The 21,475-nt window shown below is 32.2% G+C and overlaps 1 protein-coding gene across 1 annotated transcript; it reads right to left on the bottom strand.

Moving 5' to 3' along the window:
- Nucleotides 1–289: 289 nt before the first annotated feature.
- LOC132724007 (eosinophil peroxidase-like) lies at nucleotides 290–20,498 on the bottom strand. The gene is made up of 16 exons (XM_060708820.1): nucleotides 20,363–20,498; nucleotides 17,116–17,451; nucleotides 16,234–16,363; nucleotides 15,300–15,538; nucleotides 14,101–14,301; nucleotides 13,602–13,653; nucleotides 12,983–13,086; nucleotides 11,784–11,891; nucleotides 10,654–10,758; nucleotides 10,077–10,251; nucleotides 8,429–8,548; nucleotides 7,035–7,229; nucleotides 5,357–5,572; nucleotides 4,657–4,820; nucleotides 3,978–4,080; nucleotides 290–778 (listed from the first exon to the last, which is right to left on the bottom strand). Exons 2-16 carry the CDS (start codon nucleotides 17,447–17,449, stop codon nucleotides 718–720), a joined length of 2,307 nt encoding a protein of 768 aa, XP_060564803.1. The 5' UTR covers nucleotides 17,450–17,451; nucleotides 20,363–20,498; the 3' UTR covers nucleotides 290–717.
- Nucleotides 20,499–21,475: the final 977 nt, after the last annotated feature.

Genomic DNA, 21,475 nt, shown 5'->3' with positions numbered 1-21,475 from the left:
CACGAACTCACGATTTCAGCTTCATGAATTCAACTTCACGAATTCACGATTCAAGCTCCTTGAATTCATCATTTCGTGAAGGTGAAATCGTGAATTTATGAAGATGAAATCGTGAATTCATATCTATAGGTGATATATGTTATTTGCTGTAATATCTTGATATTATTTCTGTATAAACTTAAATATTGAATGAACCTTTTTTTTTAAACTGATATCTGTTACAGCTTTTTTATAATGAACACACAACAAGCAACACTCGTTGATCAAATTTAAGAAACCCATATTTTGCTTTTAAGTTGTTTAATGCGATTGTATTGAGCGTAGTGAATACATTCAAGATATAGAATAAAATAGCACAATATATAAGAAAAAGTCATCAAAAATGCAGCAAGATCTTCCACACACATTGTCTTGGAAAATCATTTTTTTATATATATTCAATTAAGAGTAAAGATACTCGTTTGTTAAGATGTCAACGTTATATCGAAACATATAAAAGTAGAATTTTTTTTCATTTTTTTTTTTTTTGCAAATGAAAATAAGTATTATACATATTTAAATTAGTCTGCTGATATTGAATGGGTGTATTTAAGTCCAAAACTAAGCGAGAGTTAAATCTTTTTTTCAGTCGAACAGCTGTGTAAGTCCAATTTCGAATCGAATCTTGATATTCCGTCTGTCAAAAATCAATTTCGAGATTTATCAATATAGTTCAGTCTACCAACTGCTTAAGTCCCAATCTCCACCTGTTCGTGTACGAATTCGACTACAGCTTACCCTGTAACAAAGTTAATGAAAATTTTTACAGTAACTTTAGAGTATATTCTTATCAATTAAGTATTAAGAAAAAAATATTAAATATAATGCATATTTTTCTTTTCTCACTTTCCGTATTTTTACTGTAGAAAATTATTTTTCATTACATTAAAACATATATATGCTCATTGTGTTGAAATATCTCATCTTAAATAAACGTATATATGTAAAACGAACATATTAATAACAATAAGTCATTTTGAACATGATTGCTATTTTATAACATATTATCAGTCTTGCAGTTTCTTTTCGGTAAGACCGATATATATTTATGTTATAACCATTACAAATGAATTAAATATGCATCAATTATATTCTATGTTTCTTGTCTTAGAATGCGGCAAGAATCGTGGGTTTATTCAGTACATGTATGTATATGACCTATTATTTGATGAATGTATATAATTTCACATAGGTTTAAAACTTTAAACATTTATCAAATATATATGTTTTGGATTACATTCATATCAAATGATACTATACATATATATGTAAGTTAAACACAACATTAATGTATTTATACTTGAAGAGTTTGTCGTTATGATCTTCTCCGATATTATCATCATGCTATGTTAAGTATTTCATATGTATATGCACTGTTCATTGTCTAGTATTATGCTGTTATCATGTCATCGTGGGCTTTTAAGCCTAATATGATTGAAATAAAACTATCTATCTATCTATCATATTTTTTCGTATTTTTACTAGTGTCTTGTCGGACTACTTTCATCTAAATTCAGCCGATACACGTCCGTTAAACTCACAACGAGTGTAAAATGTCCATGGGTAAAAATGTTGCAAGCAACTTTCGTTCCTCGTTGTGAGCACCCATTTAAGACGTGTGACACGATAAACAAGGTGAGTTTTTCATAATTTTTGAAGATAACAGACATTTATGTAAAAATATCGGAATGCAGTTATCTAGCGATGTGTTTTCCGAGTATGCACATGTAAAAATATTGCCTGTGGTGGACAATTTGATGGAAATACCGTGCGATGCAGTCACTCGGGGTAGCTAGAAAACTGGAGACAATTTCTCTCCGAACCAAATTTAACATTGAAAACGTCGATTCTGGTAAAGTTTTTGTGCATTCTAACCTGTAACAGATGCTCACAAGTCTTCAGCGTAAATTATTACCTGAAAGTCTTCATATAAACGAAGATATACCCTTTTTTGCTTTAATCCTCGTTGTGAGCACCATAACTTCGTTGTGAGCAAGACAAGCGCAGTGCGTGTCTGGTTTTATATGTAATTCAGATGGTGAAAAATAATTTTCAATCTACCAAAGCAATTAAAACGTTTTTGCACAGCAGCATTTCTTTGCAAGATGTTGTGCATACCCCGAAGGGAGGCATATTAATTTTGAACTGTCCGTCCGTCAGTCCGTCAATCTGTCCGAAAACTTTAACATTGGCCATAACTTACTTATTAGTAAACGGATTTAATTCATATTTGAACACAACACCCCTTAGCACAAGACCTTCCTACGGTTCTGTATTTTTTTTACCTTGACCCCTGAATGACCTTTACCTTGAAGGTCAAATTGTCCAAAAACATTTAAGAGTGGCCATAATGTCCTTATTAGTAAATCAATTTAATTCATATTCAGGTACAACACCTCTTTGGACAAGGCCTTCCAGCTGACCTATATTCGTTTGACCTTGATTCCTAAATGACCGTCACCTTGAAGGTCAAATTGTCCAAAAACTTAAAAATTGGTCATAACTTCCTTATTATACGGATTCTACTCATATTTGGACACAACACCCCTTTAGACAAGACCTTCAAACTGATCTGTATTTTTTTATCTTAACCCCTGAATGACCTTCTATCCAAAAACAAATACTGTTTCCAAATATGAATTAATTCCACTTACTTATAAGGAAGTTATGGCCAATGTTATAGTTTTCGGACGGATTGACGGACAGACGGACTGACAGTTCAAAACTAAAATGCCTCTCTTCGGGGTATGCACAACGTCTTTCAAAGAAATGCTGCTGTGCAAAAACGTTTTAATTGCTTTGGTAGATTGAAAATTATATTTTCACCATCTGAATTACATATAAAACCAGACACGCACTGCGCTTGTCTTGCTCACAACGAAGTTATGGTGCTCACAACGAGGATTAAAGCAAAAAAGGGTATATCTTCGTTTCTATGAAGACTTTCAGGTAATAATTTACGCTGAAGACTTGTGGGCATCTGTTACAGGTTAGAATGCACAAAAACTTTACCAGAATCGACGTTTTCAATGTTAAATTTGGTCTGGAGAGAAGTTGTCTCCAGTTTTCCAGCTTCCCCGAGTGCCTGCACATGGTATTTCCATCAAATTGTCTACCAACAGGAAATATCTTTACATGTGCATACTCGGAAAACACATCGCTAGCTAACTGCATTCCGATTTTTTTACATAATTGTCTGAAATCTTCAAAAATTATGAAAAACTCACCTTGTTTATCGTGTCACACGTCCTAGATGGGTGCTCACAACGAGGAACGGAAGTTGCTCACAACATTTTTACCGATGAACATTTTACACTCGTTGTGAGTTAAACGGGCGTGCGATATACAAAATTTAAGGGGAAAACTTTCAATTGTTATGTCAAAAAAAAGGAAAATGTATATAATGAACAGACACTTCAAGTTTTTTCTGTTATAAAATTAATATAAGATTCATTTTTATCTTGTGGTGTGAAAATTATAATACTTCACTCGTGGGTCCCGCCACTCATGAAATATTTATTTTCATACCACTCGCTTTATAGAAAAGAACTTGAGTTTCCACTATTAATTTAATATACAATAAATTCTTAAAATGATTTTTGGTAAATCACCAATGTAATATATTTGCAAGTTTCTTCAAAAGAGTCAATATCTCAACTTTAATTTCAAACGCTTGCGTTACAAATCTCAATATTCGTGTATAATTGATACTGTAAATGACTATTTAGGAAAATCTGGACTTGGTTTGCAATGTGTGCGATTCACAGACTATGACATTGAGAGCATCTGATTTTTAATTCTGGAGACGATTGTTTGATCCTCGGGCGAGGCGAAATTTCTCCATTAAAAACAGATATCAAACGTTGCATATGTAGCGATTTGAATTCAAATATGCAATGTTGTACACTAGAAAAAAACATATTTTTTTTGTTATATACCAATCAGAATTTGATCGGAACACCTCTGGCCTCATCTTCGTTACGCCAAGATTGTCACAAAGCACTCTTGCTAATGTTTTCGACTGTATTTGCTGTAGCTGAGCTGTAACATAAACAAAACATAATCAATTTAGTATATTTATGTAAAAAGGTGAACCATTAAGCCTCTCTTAGCCCATATTAGTTATCAAAAAATGACTTTTTATTTATTTTTTCATATTGTGCTGTTTATTTCTCTTTCGATAAAAGATGTTATTCAATGTTCCTAACAGATTGATGTATGATATTTAAAGGAACTACATCGAAGTCTGATAGATTAAAATCGTATAATTTAAAATTCTTGCACCGTTTAAATGGTGCTCATTAAACGGAACACTTTGCAATAGATAATTCGTAAATGTACTCGGTACTAAAGTAGTTATCTATGTTTTCGGGCTTTTAGGCAGATTCGCGCATTAAAATTGATTACCTCTGTGAAGTTGTGTGAATAAATAATCTGAAATGTTGCACACGAATACCACTTACATACAGTTAAACACCAAAATCAACTATTTTCGGTCCGTTCATTAAAAAAAAACACAGTAGAGTCACTAATATTTTTTCACAAAAAAAAAGACATTTATACAATTTTCTTAGGTAGGTAGACCTGGTTTGAATTTGTGTGGACTTAACAACTTACCACCTGTAAAGCCAGTTGTTGGATTTTCATACCAGAACCTGTCCCCGTGCTTTAAATTAGCAAAATGCTTAGCTAAAAGACAGGTTTGTGTGGCACCGGAAATTGAGCCCGGTAGCTTCTTTTCTGTCATTATTCCCGTCCAAAGATCAACATCACGTACATCGCTGTAAAAAATGTAGCGTTTAAGGCATTTTCCTGTCAATGATATAATTATAAATAGTGAAATTACCTGTCTTGGCGTCTGAAAATTTAAAATAATCATAAGATATAATAATAATAATAAAAATGATAATAATTATAATAATAGTAATACAGCAATATCATTATTCTTGTCGCGTATTAATAAATAAATAAATAAATAAATAAATAAATAAATAAATAAATAAATAAATAAATAAATGAATAAATAACCATTAAATAAATAAATAAATAAATAAATAAATAAATAAATAAATAAATAAATAAATAAATAAATAAATAAATCAATAAATAAAATAAATAAATAAATAAATGATAATGAATGAATAAATAAATAAATAAATAAATAAATAAATAAATAAATAAATAAAATTCAGTAATCTTACAACCAACGAAATTAAATTTTCTTGGATCTTCATTTTGTTATTTCACCTATCTACGAAGATTCTTAAAATAGGTAGCCTATGAAAAATAATGATATTGTATTAAAACTGATACATACGCATACACCGATGCCATCTTATCTACATCCTCTTGTAGTGTTGTGTTTGAGAGATCACTCCAAGCCGTTGTATTTCCGAGCCCACACAATGCACGGTAAGACGTATATGTTGGCATGCCCCATTCTCTACCGCGCATGATGTTCAACGCAGCTAGATCGAAAGAGTTTCCGTCTTTATCCAAAAATAGCAGATTTCTTGTAGCATCATTCATTACCCTACATTAAAATACATTAGCAATATAATATGATATAATATGATATGAAATGAAATGAAATGGTATGATATGATATGATATCGATATGATACCGATATGAAATGACATGCCTTTAAATGATTTGATGTGTTATGATATCATACCACATGGCATTTCATGCAATGATATGATATGAAATGCAATGATATGATACATGTATGATATGATATCATTGATATGACAAGATATGAAATGACATGCCTTTAAATGGTTTGATGTGTTATGATACCACATCGCATTTCATGCAATGATATGATATGAAATGCAATGATATGATACATGTTTGATATGATATGATATCATTGATATGACAAGATATGAAATGACATAACATGCTATGATATGATATGATATTATATGACATGACATGATATTGAAATATATGACTTTGTTCCTTAGCAGACATTTTAAATACATGTATTTGATATAAAGTAAATGCAATGTCTATGACAAGACACAGGCGCAAAACCCGGGACCTCATACTACTTAAGTGCGTGTCCTCCTTCAATTAGAGAAATTCTCAAAAAAAAAAAAATACGGTCATTTTCAACTTTCAAGGAATTTGGCTCTATATGGCTATATGGTCATACCCGCTAGCCGCAATATACGTACTTAGATTTTTTTAAAGAATGAAAAAGTGGGTGCGAAAACCTTCCTCTAACGTTATGACATACATCTTATGACACATTCTGGGCAACTTGGCTCCTTTTCTATAATTTTGAACCAATGTCGACTGTAATGAATGTGGCTATGTCTTCAAAATCAAAGAAAGATTAAAGAAATACAAGGAACACCTGTACACTTAATTCATAGGAAAAGTGTGAATGTATAAATATTCCCATATCAAATTTTGCATCCATATTGTCCAAATCAACGGAATAGCAATTCTTTTTAATGCGTTTATTTAAGGTCGCCGCCGGAAAACCCATATGGGCGACCGTACACTCAAGTCGGGTCATCCTAGAGCGTCCCGCCGAGATTTTTCGTCGATTATTTTCCAGCTTTATTGGTGGAAGAAGACCCCAGGTGCCCCTCCGGGCATTATTTCAGGTACGAGCGGGCACCTGGGTAAAGCCACCATTCTTCCGTAAGCCAGCTGGATGGCTTCCTCACATGAAAGATTTCGACCCGAGTGAAGATCGAACCTACAGTGGTGAGGGACCTGTGATCTCAAGTCAGCGACTGTAACCAGTCGGCCACGGAGGCCCCTGGAATAGTAATAGTTCCCGCTAGTGTATTTATTAGAAGTTCAGCAAAATTGAGCCAATGATAACTCAAATATTGTATCATTTAAACATGCACTCTTACATGTATAAGACTTTTTATATACAGACTTTTTAGAGCTATTCATGTTAAAACTGTGGAAGTACTTATTTAGCCGGTTATGTCTTAAATCTGATTATGTATAAAATTATGTATCTTACCTATCGACATACGGGCATTTGCTCACCAAGAGTCCAAGAGCAATTTCATCGATTCCTTTATAGTTATCTCTGTTGACATAATTTGGCCTCATAATAACATTTTCTTGATTTTCCTCTTTAAAATTCACCACCGGTGTTTCCTCAGAAGCCACTTCCTCAGCCAAATGCAGCTTCGCAGGCATCAGTTGGTGATATCTTAAATGAAGATAATAGTGTACAAAAGCAGTATCTTTTGAACAATTAATACTGTGTATAATATCGGAAGAAGCTATAAATAGTCTCAATGGCATAACATATATACTAATGTTGTACGTCTTGATTCAATATTTTCTTCGATGAAATATACTATTTTCTAGAGCCAATCTTTGTTTCATAATCATTTGCTCTTTGTTTAAATCGTTCTAAACTTCAACATACAACTTCATTGCTGCATTTTCTTCTTTATCTAGCGCTCAATTGCCGAATTGACCGTTTGTCCCTTCTGGCTGAGTTTGTTTGTTTGTTTCATTTTACACCTTTTCCCAACAGTATTTAAGCCATATAGGCGGGTAGTTTCCTAACCATCGTTCCTGGAGTGTTACACCAGTACTAGACTACCTTCCTCCGCGCTAAACTCCCAAAGCATTGCCCGGCTATCGAACCCACGCGAGAGAGGTAACTGGATAAGAAGTCATCGACTCTAACCCCTCGACCACGACTGAGATGAGACATATTATCTAATGCATTTCTTTGTTTGACGAAGGACATTTCTACATACAAAATGGAATAACATTTACTCTCAATTGCAATTTCGCACGTCATAAGACCATAAGTATCACCTTTGTGAAAATTTATTGGCGTATTAAGAGTATGTTGTCTTGGGCATCATAAAATTAAACACTTATTTTAGACAAAAAGTACGAGTTATTATAAAAAGGGGAAAAAAGACGGAATCCCCAAAGAACGCTCAAATCGACAAAATTGAAAAGATTGCAGGCTTGGTTTGATTGATCCTTTTCATGGACGGTAGTGGAAAATGCAAGTTACCGTCCACGCCTCTTAGCACCGGCTTAAGCAGAACTCAACATTTAAACACGAAAGTGGTGACATTTTAATACAGAAACATGCACAGATGTGTTCATGTAAGTCTTCAGGTATTTTAAAAACCTGTTTTTAAATAATCGTATGGGATTCAGTCTGGAATACTTTGTTCTTTCAATTATGATCTTCCCACAGGCCTAAGGTTCATTATCTGCACGAACAAAAAATAACATTTAGATGCCTGACATGTGCAAATAATTGTTTGTTATTGTAAAAATATAATGAAATTAAAAAAAAGATAAAACACTCCTTACCGCCATTTTACAAACGATAGAAAAACGATATTAGTATTTGTATACATGGCATATTGTTACCTGTATGCCATTGAAAACGCCTGTGTCATCGACGCATCAATGGAAGAATTGTATGAGTAATTGGTGGCAACTCCATACGAGACCAGCTCCGATTGACGGAAAAGAACTGGTAACAATTCGCTATAAAAACAACAAGCAAAATAAAGAAAAATCTTTATAAAGATTATGAGATAAAACAATTATTATTATCAGGGCTACCATAACTGTTCTTGCATAAAAACTGCTCACGCATGTATTCATAAACGGGTAAGAAAACATGCATGACAAGCACGTCTCGTTTTTGCACGTTTTTAATATGCATAATTCAGGGCGCCACGCTATGCGGGCATGGCTTTTTAAGCAACACGCCTACGGATGCATGCCTATTTTCATTTTTTTGTAAATGTTTTTAAAAATTACAAAATTGTCCTGTAAAAGAAAACAAATACGCATTGCAAACGTCACATTCAATCCACATAAACTACCAAATGCAATAAATAGCCCTTACGGCTAAGTCACGTATTAGAAATATGACGATACATACTGTCATTGCAAATAAGATGTTAATCACTACTTGAATTGTAAATATTTTTTCTTTTCTTAACATCTTAACACATTTGTCACAAAATTGATTTTCTTGAAATCATTTGGCTCATCTGAAAGGTATACAGCTTTAAATGCGTTCTCGTGCTTCTGTAGATGTTGGCGCATAGATAAAAGTGCATACACCCTGTATTGCACTGCTATATTTTGATATCTTATATAAACAAATCAAGCAATTTATACATGTTTGGCTTGTTGTACATATCTTAATTCGCAAACAATCTTCGCGGATCTTTTTTTTCAAGTTTTTCCTTGCTTATATTCATAAAATGTTTCATGGTTTTATTTTCCATGTCGAGTCCCAAAATGATTGCATAAATTTGGTATTCAATGCGTTACGAATTGTTTATTAAACTAAAAATTCAGTCCTTTGTGTACTATGTTCTTTATCTTTTAAGCACACTTGTGTCTTCATCTGTATCGCTAAAATATGTATCCTAATATGAACGACAATTATATTTCTTTATGGGGGAAGTTTAACAATGTTTTATTTTGCTTTGTAAGTATTTTGGTCCATAACAAATTTGTCTTCTTATTTCTAACGTATTGTGTTAGCGTTTCTGCTCTTGATGATTTTTAAATCAATTTTCTTCTTTTGTTTTCGGTTTCCAAACTTAATAAACTACTGATTTCATCTCTCCTATACTGAATATTGGCTGGCATATTCAGTTCCCGTCTACTAATTGTGCTATTGTATCGTTTATATTAACTATTGTATTTCTGCGCATAACTTACCATTGGTTTTATTTTCTCTCTAAGATGTTGTTATTTAAATATATTCCTTCAATGTTGCGTGATATACAAACTGTACATGTACACGTTTAGCCTATTGTGGTACTTTGCAAGATGAGTTGCTCTCCTGTCTTTGTTACGATAGACAGGATGCCGATAATTTATAATAATAATAATATATGTTATACTCCTACATCATACATTTTAATACGAACATTACTTGAATACAGTTTGTTTCAAATAGTTTATTTCATATTGGATTGTAAACTTATCAATGTATATGAGTAATTTCCTATAGTGTACTTAAACTTCAAATGCTTTATAATGTACTCACTTATAAACAATACGTTGTATAAGTGCTCCTATTATTTTCCTCGTCTCCTGGTAAATTCTATCGTCACTCCATTCGGGTCTTATTTCGGCAAAAAGTGTTGCAATACGGTTATGCTCCCGCACAAATATTGTATGATAACTTGTCAGTCCTGGGTGAACGTTTGCTCTTGTGTCACCTACGTAATTAGATTATATTTAAACCCCAAAATAAAAAAAAATCTTGTTAAAGGTTAAATAAATTCCATAAAACTAAATTCAAACAATCATGCTATGTTTTGATATGATAACATGTTTTTCTAAATCAAGTCTTTTCTATAAAAAACTTGAAGTGAACAATTTCCCAAAACTGGACAAGCATCGCTTTTTTCGACGATTTCAACAATATATATTATAGGAAAAGTATAAGAAAATAACAATCTGTAATAAATGATTGTCAAACCATTTCTTACTAAAATATAATGTTTATTTGATTACTATTTTCCTTTGGTAATGCTGACATTTACATTAAGAAATCCATTCATATAATAATGTTGTGCGAACTGGCAATATAAGATGTTGTTGTTCTAAAGTTTTCTTACCTGCTTCATAGCAAAATTTATAATTCGGGTCAGTTGAATTGCACGGTAAGTCAGACGCATGAGAGGAGTTAGGCAGAAATCTGTTACTGCTTTCAGCCAACCAACCTGAAATGTCATTTCCAGAACAAACATGGTAATAAGGGATTTTCAATATATATCTATATGTATTCCTACACGTAATTTCTTTGTTTGATTCAGAGTTTAAAGGGATGCATATTTTCTTGACAGCCTGTTGAATGTTTTATTACGAAATTACAATAAAATTGTGTATTCTTCGGGACATTTTATATCGACATAAAATGAAACTAAAGAGTATGTGTTTGAGAACCACACTAATTAACGAATTCTGACATAAAGCGGACAAGGTGCTTGAATGATTAAATACTAAAATCTCGCCTTTATAATCGCTGATATACACGTAAAGTCGGCTAATTCATGTCTTTTTACACCAATTTATATTCGATTTTGATTGTAAAGTGGAGGAATCGCCGAAAAACGAGAAAGTTTACTTATGATCAAATCAGAGCAGAGGTATTGCTCAGTGTAAATAAATCCATTGAACAGACTGAAACCGGAGTTTAATAAAAGCTTTTTTTCTTTTCATTTCTTTTTTCGTGAAAGTTCAAATCATTACAATTCTGTTATCATATTAACAGAAATTTCCATCATCTTAGAATTTAAACGCCCATAAAATGTTTTTCATTAAGAAAGTTAAGGAAATGTCTATCAGACAGGTTTCTTATATTAATATAAAGTGCTACATCAGCTCTCTACATTGAAAGCAACGTAAGAAAGAACACGGTGATAACAAACTAAAAACCTTAATCGATACCTGCAAGACTAAGTACAAAAAATAACTTACATCAATCATGATGATTAACTGTTAACAACAAATTTGCAAATATTTTATGTGTAATAGAATCGATTAATTAGAATTTGCCTCAAATGTTCGCATATGCGTACAAACAGTTTGCTTGTGCAAATGTCTCAACATCTAGGGACAAGCTGGCACAGATCCATCACAACATTTTACTTTATGATAAGTATCAGCAAGATACCGGGACCGACGGACAAGAGCAGATCTTATATTCCCCCATCCAGGTAGCCGAGGCAATAAAAACAGGACTTACCACCAATTCCAGTTCTGAGCTGCTTCTCCTCAGCCACCGTAGATCCATAAACCATACTTGCATCAAGATAAGACGTAATCTCATTTATCTGGTTCTGGAACCCACTTTCTAGAAAAGTTCATTACAGTGGATAGGTCCACAATGCTCACATTTTTCATAATTAGTTTAAATATTAATAAAAAATACAGTAGAATCCTTTGGAAATCATTATGAATTGTTGCTTGAAAAATTGACGATTCAATTCTAAGTGTTGTACGTAGAATGAACATTTATATGATAAATGATAATATTTTGTTCTATAAAAATTTATTATCCGCTATATTAATACATGAACTATCCCATCATATTTTTTAGACTTTTCAACAACTTCAATGTATAATTCTGTCGCGTTTTAAATTATGTCAAATATCATCAGAGTAATTATTCATTGTATATGTTCTATAACAGGCCCTCCATTATAGACTTAATGAGCCGCGTCACGACAAAACCAACATAATGGCTTTGTGACAGCATGGATCCAGACCAGCCTGCGCATCCGCGCAGTCTGATCAGGATCCATGCTGTTCGCTTACCAACCGTTTTACAAGTAGAGAAACTGAAAGCGAGCTGCATGGATTCTGATCAGACTGTGCGGATGCGCAGGCTGGTCTGGATCCATGCTGGTCGCAAACGCATTATGTTGGTTTTGTCATGACGCGGCTCAAATGTTTCTTTAAAGTAATATTCTTTATTTAGCTTCATCACGTTAAATATCTTCTATGGACTTGATCATTTACCAATCATGACAAAAAATCTTATCAATTTTTAGGGCAAATTTTTAAATTTTATAATAAGTACTGACCGAGTGTCAAATACTGCAGAGTATTTTCCAACAGCACGAACGGTTAATTCTCTTGCGATATTAGGGGTTCAATAACATTGGGACATATGCATGCCTTTAACATGTGTTTAAACATTAAATACCTCGAACAATTGTGACAATGGCGTTTGTATTGATTTCCAAACAAATGTGGATACTTTTTTAAAAATGAAACCTTTTCTCCAATATCAAGAACTCTGAACAGCCAAGTAAATTGTGCATGCGACAAATCTATGATCAATTTTTGTACTTTGCTTTACTTCGCATAATTGTCAAACAAAATAAAAATGTTCATCTGCATAACAGCAACAAAATAGTTGAAATCTAAATATATACTTACTGTCGTTACAACGGAATAAGGTGAAACTTCTCCTCGAATCCATACAATAATCCGTTTTAAAATGACTCTCTGCAACCTCCGCTTTAATAGGCATACAAAATAATCTAAAATAACAAATCATATAATCCCACATCAGAATATGCAGTATTGTTACCTTTCAGTTTATTATAGCATTGAAATGAATTATTGCAAATATGTTTTTGTTTGAACGCCATTTGTATGTTCGGTATTGCCCAGACATTTGGTATAATATGAAAATATATGAAGAAAGAAAAAATATGATTATATCATACAATATTGGTAATATAGCTTTGTGTGATGTTTGCTTTAACTTTTTTGCAGATTTGTTAAATTATAGGACGCCATACTGGGTAAGGGAATTTGTTTGACCGAGATGATTAGCCGAATATTACAATAATGACATAAGTGCGAAGACTAATTAAGGTTTTCTGTATAAGATAGATACTTAATGTCAGCGTATGGTGCTGTAACAGATGCAGAGACCAGTCATTTAATATATATATTACAGCAAATTTTTTGTTCGAAGATTTTATAAAAGAATTAAAATCAGGTTTGTTCTGTTTCTTATTGAAATTGCAAATTAAAATCTACAATTCACCTTGGCCTGTCTACGTTTTCCTTGCAACAATCTCTTTTTGAAGACACGTGACCTGTAATGTGAAAATAGTGTGGTTAATTGTAAGCATGCTTTGTAACGCTTTTGTAATTGGTTAGTTATCTTTTGGTTGTTTAAATTGGTTTTTTGCAGAGAACCGTGTTCCCATATACTGTAAACAGGATCTCATAGCATGTTTATAACTTACAGACATATAACAATTAACGTGGATTGTTATAAAGTAATTACACAAATCCTTTTTATCAACCTTTGCACCCTCACCCCCACCCGCCTTAAAAAAAAGATTGTCTACATAATCATTAATTTTCAGATGATGTTTTTTTCAAATACAGCATATCGATAGACATTCACTTTGTTAAATAGAGAAAAATGGAACTTAATGAATGCCAAAAACGGGAAAAATTGAAATTTTGCAGGATCGGTTTGATTAAGCCTGTTAAAACTTAATACGCATATAGAATTTCCAATATTAATTACAAACCTTCGGGAGTTTTTGCCAAATCGTGATCTATAAACTGCATGAAATAAAATATAGCAAGGGAAATGTTATCGTCGTTGTCCGGCTTTGGTTGAGTCGTACTGCTGTGGACGACATTGCTGATGTTACGTGCAGACGGTAAACGTACGTCATTACGTGGGCGTCTCGTACTAGTAACGCTTAATTGACGTAAATGCCATTTTCCTGGAAAAGAAGCAAAGGGAATGTTAGAAATTGTTACGAATTAAAATATAGAATTTGCTGCTGTTTTCAACACAAGTGCTTAACATGCACGGGTATAGGTAGTATTAGTAAGAATATGACCTCTGAATTTGGTAGTCATTGTTCTCCTGAATTCACTAGGGATTAATACATATCAATGTATTTTAGGGAATTATTTGAAACTGTTATGATAAGTGCAAAAAGAAGGGAAATGTTCAATATTGACACAACGTACGTTTACACACAGAGTTTATGTACTGTTTCCTTAAACAAGATGTAGTTTTCATTGAATCATATCACTGTGATATCCACGTCGAAGGCATTTAACATGATACAAGAACGCATATTTTAGATACAGAATATCTTGTCTCTTTTATATAGCAGTATTAAGATTTAAGTTTCGCCTATTGTAAGTGAAATTTTATCCGCACAGTATGATCAGGATCCATGCTGTTCGTTATCAGTTTCTCTACTTGTTATAGGGTTTGTAAGCGAACAGCATGGATCCTGATCAGACGGCGCGGATAAGATTTCACTTACAATATTATTATGTTGGTTTTGTCATGACGCAGCTCATATAGTAACATATTACAACCATATTTGTTGGCATTATTAAGACATTCAAGAAAACAATAATTTGGTTAAGATGTTAGAAATATTTGAATTTAAAATATTGTCATGCATAGAATATCACAAGTACGCATACATTATCGACTTTTTATGCAAAAATTTGACAATAGAAGCAAGCTGCATTAAATAATAAGATAGATACGCGTGACATTCTTTCCCGCCAATAAAGTATAGTAATGCCTTATTATAAATGTGATAAAATAAGATGTCATTTTACCTATGCTAACGCTTAAAGTAACCGACGAGCATTAGGTCGAAAGTAGCGATAGAGCGCTTTATCGTATACAGAAAAAAAGTTTCTCTGTTGTTTACAAGGCGTGATTTAAACATTGATAAAGTGATATACAAACCATTGTGATAGGTATCTGGTAATAATCTCCGGTGTTGAACATATGTCATTCCCCATGTATAATTGTTCCGATTATTGCATATGCCATCTATGGTTCTAAACTCAATGTTGTCTACAAAAGTTCTATTGTCCGCCTTACTGCAGTCAATAGTAATACCGCACGACGGATCGTCCTTTGCACTTCCTGCAGTCAATCGAACGTTGACTTCTCTTAGCAAATCTGAGTCTTCACCAGCAACTCTGCCGTTGATGAAAAAGAATAATCAGATTTATGTAGAATGTAAGGTATAGTTTTTCAGTTCATTTTTTATCACCGTCAGAATAGCTATTAATGTAATAAATATTACCTCGATTAATAACGTTTTTATTAATTTTATTACAAACACATACCATGCATGTGTTGAACCGTGCTTAAGAATTTTTGCCTGAAGTAATCGTGAATGTCTGAGTTTTTGAACATTTAAAGAATCTATTGAGTTAGTGTTAGTCAACGACATCCTTGCCTTTAGTTATTGAAGCAGCAGTTTATATACAAGTTAGTGTTTTGGAATAATTTACATCGAACTTAAAAAGTACACTGTTTATAATCATTCTTCAAAATAATTTAGATCTTGATATGGCTTATGTATGATTGACATTGATAAAAAAATACAAAATAATCATGCTACTTTCGCCTGTGGGTAAAGTTCTATTTGTATACATGCAAAGCTCGAATACAGCTAAATTATCAATCGTTATGCGTCATTTAAGGTATAATCACACATGCCTTAAAACACGTTTAAAATAATCAAAGACTGTAAGGAGCTTTATTGATGTCAAAAGGCATGAAACAAAAGATCTTAAAGTCTTACAAAAACTAAGTGTAACAGTAGAGTTCCTTTAAGATCATAAGATAATATTCATTTTGAATATTCACTTTATTTTATCCTACTTACAGTAAACTTAAGGTCTCTAATTCTGCCTCTTCTCTAGCCTGTTCATCTAAAAGCTGTCTAATTCTTGCGCTTGGACGATTGAAGCTACGTAGTGCAGCTACAGCTGAGCCAGAGCCTGCTACGTCGGACTCTTTAACGTAGATAATATTTGACAGGTAAGGCAGCTTTAATGAATACATCTCACATCGGATGAGTTCTTAACAAATTAATGTTCCCAAAGCAAACAAAACAAAACCGCATAAAGAAGACAGACAACAGTGCCAATGAGGAGACCAGTGCCTTGTTGCAAAATGTACATGGATCATCTGCTAGAAAAGCTTTTGTCTCGGGTGATAGTATCTGCTTAAAAGTCTGGTTAGCAGAAAATGCTAATTGAGAAAAAGGTTATGATAATTATTGTTTACATATACTTCTTGTCTATTCATCTGCAAAAATACTTTTAGTACTCTCATGCATTAGGAATATATAATTCTCATCTTATCCTGGGGAGCAAACGTTTTTTTTATCGTTAAAGTTCAAGGTACTCTACCGCTCACAATAGAGTTACCAAAACATTGTGTTTATTATTGATAAATTTACAAAGTTTTAACTGTAAAAGAGTGTTAGTACCCCGGGTTAAGACGGTACAATCACACATTAACTGTAGCACCGAGCATCACTGTTAGATTAACCAGTTTTGTATCGTTATGAGAAGAAACTATAAACGTTGATAAGCATTTTAGCACCACGATTCTTAGTTATTGTGTTGTGGATATTGGATATTTTTTTATCAATTTCATTCGCATACTTAAATCTGTGTACAAGTTTTAAAAGGTTATATTTATACATAAAAAATTGTTTTATACATTTTAGCCACAGTTTAAAAAAATAAGTTCTAATCACCTTCTGCTTCCTTCTTTTCTATCATGTATGCGTCAGCAACTTCTCTAGCGACTTCAAGGTAGCTCTTCTCGGTGTCGGTATACGGAGGGTCGTTTGTGTTTTGTTGAATTGCTTTCGCGTGTTTACTTTCATCACGTCCTCTTGAGAATGTTTCGTGGTTAGAATCAATGTTCGGTGGGTCGTTTTGCCTTTCACTTTCTTCTACGGCTTCTGCGATCTCCCTGATAATATCTAGATATTTCTCATCCATTATGTTGTCGACACTTCCAGTGTTTGGTAAGCAGTCAATACCGGCGTAAAAGCCGCACAAAACAATGAAAAGTACACAGCGCATGTCTGAAAAATAAAACGATAAAGAAAACAAAAAAAAAAGAAGACTAATGTATCAATTATTATCTTTTATTCTGGCTAATCACTAAGTTAAACCTCCGGTTATCTTTAAACGTGTTTACGCAACTAGTATATATACGCTGTATTTGAACTACTTCAAATCATTATGTCACTCATAAGACGGCAATGTGCATATCTTATGTAGTAGATAATGGAAAATAATGCGTCATGATCTTCCTTAAAAACTTTAACATACTCTCTCTCTCTATCATCTATTCAAGAAAAGCTTTCCTTGATTCAATAATGATGCGTTTAAAGTTTTAAGTGATTACATAACGGATGATACAATGCTAGTGGTGAATATTAAAGAATTTATGAAATAAATAGATTAATGAACCATAAGGAATTTTGATGTATAAGATTTATTTGTTTCGTCTACAAAAGAATTAATTACCTTCGATATCTAATGAGCTGTTCAATGCCATTCGAAGTGAAATAGATTTACGAGCAGCATACAACATTCAATAATTAACATTTTTCTTTGCATGAGAATGACAGAGTGTTCTTAAGCTTTACGGCATTTGACTGATACATGTACCCAAAATAAAGCAGTTTTTTAAGTGTCGTTTATTTCTTCAGTATCTGGTATCTTAAATGTTAACAAACGAATCTGCAGTATCATTAATTCGTTACAAAGGTCCTTTTTATCTTGATTATCGTTGGCGGGTAATATGATATTTTAAATTGTACGTGACATGAATTAATAGAAGGTTTTTATTTCTTCGTTGCATGATTGTGTACAATGATTTTGTATAAAAGTATCTTTTTTATATTTTTTTTGTCGTATCAAAAAGAGGATAATGTAATAAGAATAGCTGTTTTAAAGCAGCACGCCTCCAGATTCATGTTAAATTTCATGAAAATTTTGAAAATGTATTTGACAGTAAAATATTGTGAGGTGAACAAATAAAGTTATCAACATATTGCAGTTGGCGCTTACAATCCATGCAAATAACCAAAAAGAGGTCAAAATGTGCAAAAAAAGCCCTTACTACTTAAGTAAAGCAGTAAAAATATGGTGATAAAATACTGCAAAATCAGTCTTAAATCGCAAATAACATTGATCTTGATTGTTTTTACCTTTCTTGAAATATTAGTACATTTTTCTCAATTTTCATTTTCTTGAAATATTTTGGCTCATCTGGAGGCGTGCAGCTTTAAACATATAGTCATTTAAACTTGATATCCAATTGCGATTACAAAATTGGATAAAATGACGTGATTGCTTTCTAAAGGTTATTTGAACCTCAGCATAAAATTGTTTTGGTGATATTTTTTCTACTTTTAAGGTGTCGACAACAGCCATACTGAACGACAGAAATATTCTTTATTTGGAACGATTAGAATTTATTCAAAATGATCTTCATTTTAACGCAAGTGAACATTTACCATTGCATTTGTTTAAATATATTTGTAAAATATACAGATCTCGTTTCAGTTTGTATCGGCAGTTCCACGTACCTGACTCGCTGACTTGATATCTTTTCTTTTTTTTGACAGACAAGTTTCAAGCTTTTGAAAATAAATGATTATGTTGCCACTGGTCGACATAGAGTTTAAGTTAGCTACATGTAAGAATAAAAAAGTTGTAGGTTTCTGAGCGTATCTGACAATGAGCTAACTTTATATCATAAATTTTTTATTGATGTTTTACAGAAAGCAAGTAGCATTAAAGCGGTTTATCAAACATATATGTCGAAACATATGAAATACATAATATGTTGTAGGGATGTTAAACTGAACATAATCAACTCAACCAAAACATTTAAGCATTTGACACCACTTTGTGTGACTATAAATTATTTTTTATATGCGTTACATGTTTTATTTGGTTGTTTTTTTTACGTATTTTAAGCCGTAAACACATAATGAGTAACTACATTTGGCTAATGAACCTTGAAGCAAAATATTGTTTATATTTGTAAAACAATTTCCAGTTGTTTTTTTTTGTTTAAGTTGTTTTTCGATTTCATCTGCGTGCATGTATTTTTCTTAAATGATATTATTATGATTGTTCCTGCATCAGAAAACATATAAAAGACATAATGTTTCGTAAAACAGAATTTGTTCTCAGTGTAGACCTTTGAAGAAGACTTTAATAAAAAATACATGGACATATTTTATTTAAGAAAAATTGATTTGATGATCTATGTCTTTTTTTTCGATTTCCCCTGATGCCATTTTCGTCTTAGCAGCAGAAAAAATGTATCAGCCAACAATTGTTTTTGACATTAGATATAGCAATTAGCACAAGTTACAATCAGAATTTTTTTTATGTTCACAAACACGCTTTACGTAACTATGACTAGGCGGGAAAAGCTGCATTAATTTGGTATGCATTCATGATAAAAGAAAAACACTAAATTGATCTTTGTAACGAATTTAAATTTATATTTATTAGAACACATCTATGAATATCAGATGTTGCAAGAATGATGCTATACGAGTACGATAAATTTCATCATTTTAATTTAATATATAAACTTAATCATCATTATTATCATTATCATTAACATCATTATTATCAATATTAATAACATCATCACTGATATAATTACTATTTTCAAAATAATTAATCCATATGCTAATGGTAATAATTACATGTACAACAACAAATATATAGTTAGGATATTGATTACCAAAATTTAATTTAGTAATTATAATATATACGTACTTTAGTAAGGATTATATATTTTATAATAAAATAATAAAAGAAAATATAAACGATAAATGAGATTAAATATTGAGATTTTAATCAAAATTGTAAATAAAAAACAAAACAAAATTTAAACAACTTAAAATAAGACAAAGGGATAAAAAAACTTTAAAATTATATTTTTCAATATAAAAGACCTACCTCTATCGACGAGATAAGCACGCCTTGGAAATGATGACTGAATAAAAAAAGTGATATCACTTATTATGCATTCTACCCAGCAATTATCACGCAGGTCACAGGTGGATGCCCTGTCTTAAAATAGACCAAAGTCTTCATTTCGCAAACAAGGCGTTCAGGATTGCGTGTTAGATATGTTTATATGATACGTGATACTAGTATTTTCGAAAAAAGTAAATTTTTTCTTCACATATCAATGACTTTCATCAAGTATCTGTGCAAATACACTTCAAATATAACAAATATCTACTTAAGTGCTTGTTGAAATTGCCAATAAATTTGTGTGATGTTTTTAACTATAAGGGGATAAAATTTGGAAGTGACGGAATCAGTTAATTTTGCATATCTAAGTTTGTACTTGTATTTGCTATTCCCTTAGTTTGACATGCCATCATTTGGAGTTCTAATGTTTTTTATAGCTTCTATGAGCAAGACATGCTCTCTCTGCTGCCCAGTCGTGACTATTCAGGTACGAAACAGGACGCAGGGGACGAGCTGCCTCGATATCTTTAGTTCATGCAGTCCATCAATGATGCTAAGCTGAGCTTCTTAAGCCGTTTTGGAGATTTGTTTTCCGTCATGTTACTATTCGTTTATTATTTACCCTATATAAAAACAGTGGAAAAAATTTGTTCATTGGCGCGCTTTTATTGTTAATAACAATGTGAATCCATATATAATACGCATGCCAAATCGATTATATGAATACTGGTTTGAACAAAGATGAACAAGCTTTGAATACCAATTTTACGCTTCAATGACGTCACAAACCATGATGAAGAAAATTCATTTGTGAACCTTCTTAATCCAATGAATGTTTGATAGTTCTCTCATAGTCTAGATGTATAAAAACTACCATATATCTCAAAAATTAACAAAGACTGCAACTTCAGTCACTCAATAATGTCGTCTGCGTAGGTGTTTGGTTAACTATTTGTAACTAAAGTGTTTTTTTTTTGTTTAACTCTCTGAAATATAATATGGATAATTTAAAACTGTTATTTCATCCTTGTCGTGTGAAGGTTTGAATGATGACTTAAATTAGGCTCATATGATACCATTTTGTATTTTGTT

Source organism: Ruditapes philippinarum, unplaced genomic scaffold, assembly GCF_026571515.1.
Source record: "Ruditapes philippinarum isolate M1 unplaced genomic scaffold, ASM2657151v2 ctg530_1_1_1_1, whole genome shotgun sequence".
Taxonomy (NCBI): domain Eukaryota; kingdom Metazoa; phylum Mollusca; class Bivalvia; order Venerida; family Veneridae; genus Ruditapes; species Ruditapes philippinarum.
This window is presented reverse-complemented; position numbering and strand designations above follow the sequence as displayed.